Source organism: Ipomoea triloba, chromosome 2 (genome assembly GCF_003576645.1).
Source record: "Ipomoea triloba cultivar NCNSP0323 chromosome 2, ASM357664v1".
Taxonomy (NCBI): Eukaryota; Viridiplantae; Streptophyta; class Magnoliopsida; order Solanales; family Convolvulaceae; genus Ipomoea; species Ipomoea triloba.
In genome coordinates this window covers 10,740,845-10,746,844 of record NC_044917.1, presented here as the reverse complement: position 1 = coordinate 10,746,844, position 6,000 = coordinate 10,740,845, and the positions used below count along the sequence as shown (strand labels likewise).

At 33.8% G+C, this 6,000-nt stretch overlaps 1 protein-coding gene across 2 annotated transcripts; it reads right to left on the bottom strand.

Moving 5' to 3' along the window:
* Nucleotides 1–859: 859 nt before the first annotated feature.
* Nucleotides 860–4,473, bottom strand: LOC116008766 (UPF0481 protein At3g47200-like). Of its 2 annotated transcripts, none has more exons than XM_031248707.1 (3): nt 4,328–4,473; nt 1,833–3,262; nt 860–1,736 (listed from the first exon to the last, which is right to left on the bottom strand). In XM_031248707.1, the coding sequence occupies exons 2-3, from the start codon at nt 3,223–3,225 to the stop codon at nt 1,687–1,689; spliced, it is 1,443 nt and encodes a 480-aa protein (XP_031104567.1). In that variant the 5' UTR covers nt 3,226–3,262; nt 4,328–4,473; the 3' UTR covers nt 860–1,686. The 2 variants fall into 2 exon arrangements, with proteins under 2 accessions (XP_031104567.1, XP_031104568.1); XM_031248708.1 differs by having other exon boundaries at nt 860–1,712.
* Between the last annotated feature and the right edge of the window lie 1,527 nt (nt 4,474–6,000).

The following is a 6,000-nucleotide window of genomic DNA, read 5'->3' as shown; positions in this document are numbered from 1 at the left end:
CTGTTATATGTATTTAAATTATTGCTTGGTTAATTGTTGCAAAATGGTACTTTGTTCAATTGTCAAGTTATTAAATTGCTAGTTAGAACCTTGAATCCGTAATTGTTAAAGTGTTCTAATGTTGGTAGCAAATAACACAATTTGATTATATATTGATTTTCAGTTTGTGTTATGAAGATATATAGTCTAGCTTAAATGAACCATGCTTGTTTATGATTGTTTATTAGCTAGGGAAGTAATTAAAGAGTCTGTTTTGATTACCGATAAAGTAAGGAAAGACAGGTTGTTAGAGCTTGTTAATAACCATAACCAATATAGTAAAGAGTTAAGTTAGTTAAATATTGTTTTAAAAAAAAAAAAGTTAGTTAAATATAATAGACTATTCCAATGCCCAAAGTTTTGCTATTGAAGAAGCCCGCCCACGGCCCATCAAGCCATTTACATATTTTTCTATTTGCCTATAAAATATGAATAGTTTTAATTTATCAAAACAGGCTATAATTTCAAAAAAAAAAAAAAAAAAAAAATCAAAACAGGCTATAAAGGATTAGCCCATTCATTTTTATTTTTTTTTTCATGTTACATCAGTTTTCCCTTTTTAGAAACCATTTCGGATAGGAAAACTCAAATTTTCATTTTGGCAGGAAGGTCAAATAGCAAAATTTATTATCAACAATGGCTCAATGCACGTCTTGGACTAAAATAAGATCTAATTAAACATGTTTACTTTTAAAATTTTATTCACTTGACATTTTCTTCATATTTTCCCCTTTAACAATTTCCACCATGCTTAAAAGAATGTAAATAAAAATAAGAGTAAATTGCATTTTTGGTTATATGACTATAGTCTATAGGGGTCTTTTTAATTAAAACACTTAACATTAAAACTAACAATTTAGTCCCTTAACTATACATTTTTTAACACAATTAGTCTTCCCCGCGGGAAAAATATAACCCATTTTTTAATTATTTATAAGTGGGGGCAAAACGGTCATTTCATGTCATTTCTTTTCTTCCTTCGCCCAGTAGCCGGAGCAAAACCTCCGTCGCCTTTGCCTCCTTCATCAACCCCTTGACTGAGTGCGTGCATAAGCGGCGGCAACGAACCCAAGACACCAATGGCCGTCTTGTTGTCGTCCTCGAGCGCTAAATTGAAAATCGTGCCGACATCGTGCTCGCGCCCTTGTTGACTTTCGCGAGAGAGAGGTTGACCAATGGGGCGCAGACGTTCGCCTGAATTCCGGCGTACATGGACACTATCAGCGGCTTCAATGCCAATAAAAGCCTCGAAGAGCAAAGCTTCCTCGTTTGTCCTAGTCATCTTTCTCAGCTCGATCACAGCTTGCTCCTGGTCAAAGACATCCAATTTATGGTCAACTTCAGAGACGTCGTTCATGGGAACACTAGCCGGGCGGTTCACCAAGCCGATAACTCCCTAGACAGTAGCAGTTTGGGCCAGGAGACTCGGCTTCTCAGCAAGAAAAAAACGGATGCGGCAACAACAGCTCGTCTTCCAGGTCCTTTTCGACGGCGGTTCAAGTTACGACGGCTCGTCTAGAGGCATTCAGTTCAGAAAGCTTTCTGGGTGTTATGAATGTCACATAACCACCTACTAAACACCTCTGTGTTACCACAAAAATGGACTGTACTTATAAACTCTATTTTCTCACGTCCTTGCTTGATCCCTCAGCTTCTATGACAGATTGTGAACCCTTTTACATATTTCACAAACAAATCTATTATTATTGAAAATGCAAGTTGGATCACACAATCAAGTCTTGATATTTTACAGGGGAAAAAAATACTTCAAACAAAACAACACTGTTACTTACGTAGATCAAGTACAGCTATAACAGTTTGTGCCACAGTGAGCGAAAGAAGAAACACAGCTGCAATGGTTGAAATCGCAGCCCAGGGAGTGTGGAAGTAATCGTGCCTTAGTTTCGCCATCATCACATTCCACGGTTTGTTATAGTGTCCATTCAATTTCTTGCACACATCACTGTAATAAAAGTTATCACAAGAAGAATACACAACCCCTTTACAAAGCCGGTTAAAAAGATCAGTCACTTCTTTGTCATCCCCTAGCCAATTTATGAGAACCCCATTCATCCGAAACAAGTTCACATCTTTCTCTGTATTAATCAGATTATCCATGAACTGGGCATAATCTGTGAAATACATGTTGTTCTCGTCGCACGAATGTTGCTCGTAGGCTATCATGTTTCTGAAGAATGTCTCTGTTGGATCAGTGATATGGAATTTGGGGATCTCTAGTTCACCATGATTGAACTTTATGTGAAATAGACTCGAGCTCTCGTCGACAGCCTTTTTAAGGTTAATCCCTGCTTCTTGCAGCTCGGTTGCTGTTCGTATATCGCAATCTTGTGATTGTTTCGCCAAGCTGCAAGGAAAACATGTCCAATAATGTCTCTGTTCCTGAGTCCCATTATTTTGAGGATTGCTGAGATTGTGAACTATCTGAACTAAGTGCTTCATCTCTTCTGTGGAATTATTATTATTATTATTATCCCCAAGAGTTGGGACAATTGGGGGAATTAAGCTTACCTTTGTTAGCATACTTGCAAATGTGATTTTCACTATGTCCAAGAATGTTGCTTTGCTCTCATCATAAACCATACCATGGAGTTTTTGCAGGACAAAAAAGGGAATCTGGTTTTCTAGCAGCAACAGATCACGAACAACTTGAAGTTTCATCCCAGTAGGCATGAAAACAGCATTGGATTTCTTCTTTCTCAGCTCCTTCTCTTCTTCTTCCTTATTAGCTCTTTGTTCACCATATTCCCTGTAAAGAAATTCAGCTATGAAACACCCATCAAGCAACAGCATCTTCACGAATTTATCACCATCGAGGAGTTCTATGTCCTCAGCACCATAATAGCTTGCTGCTTTTTCTTTTGAAGCCTTTAATTTCTCCCAGCACTGCTCCATACTGGGTTGTTTTTCTCTTTTCAGAAATAAGTCTAAATACTTGAGCTTCAGATTTTGCATTTTGAGCAATTTGGGGTTCCCATGGTGGTAAGGGCCGATGGAAATTAGCAATGGCGTATAAGCTTCTGTGTTTGTTCTACGTAGCCCTTCATGCACTTTGAATATGCATTCTTTTGAAGACAATTGTTTTAAGTTTTGAATATCCCTTTTTAATGACTCGTAGATTGGTGAATCTTGTTGATGACCACTCGCTCCCTCCGTGTTTTCCATCATACCTTCTTCGGTTGTTCCGTCTGTAAATCTGTAATGCCTATATATATAGGCATGAGATCCATTACCAAAAAAAAAAAAAAAACTTTTCATGGAAAAGTTGCACTTTATGTCAATGAGTCACTAGTAGTTGCTTGTTATTGATAGAAAAAATCATAATACTTAATAGAGTGATCGAATAGCAATTGTCTTTAAAATATTTTTTTTTCTATGAAAAACCTCACAAAAACTTAAAAGATATAGGTTTCTATGACAACCTCTTAGAATGAAAGGGTTTCTCGCATAGACTTTACTTGGGTTTCTGCGAGAATAGTTTATGCCAGAACGAAAAACTTAGAATGAAAGGGTTTCTCGCATAGACTTTACTTGGGTTTCTGCGAGAATAGTTTATGCCAGAACGAAAAAAAAGTATATGTTGTTTGTAGAGTAAATTTTATTTTTTATTTTTTATTTTTTTTTGTTTCGTTTGTTTCTGGCAAAAATAGGTTCAGAAAAAATCTCTTTTGCTATATATAGTTGTCAAGGAAAATTGCTGACAGCTCTATTTTTTTTTAACCTTCTGCTCACCCGTGGTTAGAAAGTTAGGGTTCAAACCGACACCTTATACTACCAAACTTTTAGTTTACCCATGGAATATAATAATGAACAAACAATGATAGGAGGCCTATGAACAAAGAATACCAGACAAGATTTCCAGAAATATATGACAAGGAAACATTAATAAAGAGTGAATTATCAATAATGAACAAATAGTAAAGGAACAAACATCAAATTCTTTTTTTAAAAGAAAATTCAACAAACCCCACGCCACAAATTAAACTTGCTTTGCCGTTTTAGCACTCCCTTCATTAAAATATATCTAAAAGATAATATCTAAAATAACACTCCAGAAATATAGTTATTTTTAAGTACTACAAACTCTCTTACAATGTCATCTTTTGAACAAAAATGAATTGAATGAGAATATACGGATAGATTTTAAGAATGAAAACAAAGGCAAAATAATTTATTTATTTATTTGTTGACAAAAGTACAATAAAGAAAAAAAAAAAAAGAATTTTAGGTGTAGAATAATACGGAGTATCATACTTGATTTGAGACTTACTTTTATGGCAACTGATGCAGATTTACACAAGATTTGTTGCTCTCATCACCATCATGAGTTGAAATCTTCACTTAACTTGAAGAAACTTCCCAAGTTATAATGCAGTTTGAACTCATAGTACAAAAGATCTATCATGGCACTCTGGGTAGCTCTATACGTGAGAAATGGTTGAATTTGAAGGTGGTGAAGCTTTTATAGCACAAAGCCACAGATTGAGAGATAACACATTTGCAAAGCTTTTAGTTGACTTCGTCACAACTATGACGTGACCAATGACGTTGATATCCAGCGACGTTCACATGCGTGTTTGTACATAGATATCCCTATTTAATTGTTTAATGTACTCCCCCACACCCATCACGTAGAATATAACATATCCAATTAAATAATTTAAAAATACTAGACATATTTGTTGTATTAAACATTAAATGCATAAATAATACTCCCTCTGTCCCATTTTACCTGTCCTATTTACTCTTCATTGGTCAAACCAACTCTTCCTTCTTTGCTTATTTTCTTTAGTAATTTTTTTTTATTTTTAAATTTAATTTTTTGTGTTTAATAGTACTTTTAATGTAGTTTCTAAATATATAAATTTTATATATTAATGCTAAACTTAATAATATGAAAAATTGGATTAAAAATTACTTCAGTCAAGCCTCGTTAAACGAATTAGACAACCATTTTGAGACGGAGGTAGTAATTATTACTCCGTAATACAATTGTCACAAAACACAAAAGTTTGGTTGTTTGAATTATATATAGGGGCAAGCTCATGGTAGATTGGTAGGCTATGAGAGACCTATGAACCAATGAGAGCTGTTAACCCTGTTAAATATCGCTCTCACTAAAGTTTGAACCCATGACTTTTCATATATGAGAGTCACTTGATGCTAAATTAGTATTAATTATTCAAGTAACAAATGTTGAATTCTTAATATATAGTATTAATGTTCACATGATCTGATTTTGTTAAATAAATAACAAGACAGTGAACTACTTTTATTTAAGAAAACTCATGAAAATTTCAGTTGCATACCCGGCCCCCAGCCTTTATGTGCAACAGGGGCCTTGATAAAACATGCAACAACCACTGCGGACTTTCAATATCTTCATGCCCTACCTACCTATATATTAATAACGACATATTTGCAATAATTTACTTGTGTCGGTCCAATAATTTTACAAGATAATTATTGTGTTTACTCTTGTCACTCTTGTGTGAGACTATATCATATGTGATCCTAAATTATATTATGAATTAAGGTTTATATTGTATTATTGAGTTAATTGGTCCAATGCGATATTCAGAGATTATACATTCAATTAATAGATTATGTACATATAAATATATTAAAGCTACATAATATGTTAATTATAATAAATACATAATTTATTAACTGAAATTACATAATATATTAACTGCATGTACATAACATGGATACATGGTGGACCCTGGTCAACAATATAACAATTGATGTGTAGAAAACACATAATACTATTCTATGTCAATTTACTTATATACCTAAGATATCACTATACTATATGATTTTGTACAATTTAGTTTATGTACTTTAAGATTGTACAATTTAATCTTTTTATTTAAAAAAATAATAATAAAATAGAATCATTAATACTAATAAAATTGACTGTTAATTTTACTGACCTAACAT

Bases quoted from the DNA above. Each gene is read 5' to 3' on its own strand.
- LOC116008766 (XM_031248707.1), bottom strand. From the start codon at position 3,225: ATGATGGAAAACACGGAGGGAGCGAGTGGTCATCAACAAGATTCACCA. The intron at 1,737-1,832 runs GTAAGTAACAGT...CAATAATAATAG, and splicing joins TATAGCTGTACTTGATCTAC to ATTTGTTTGTGAAATATGTA.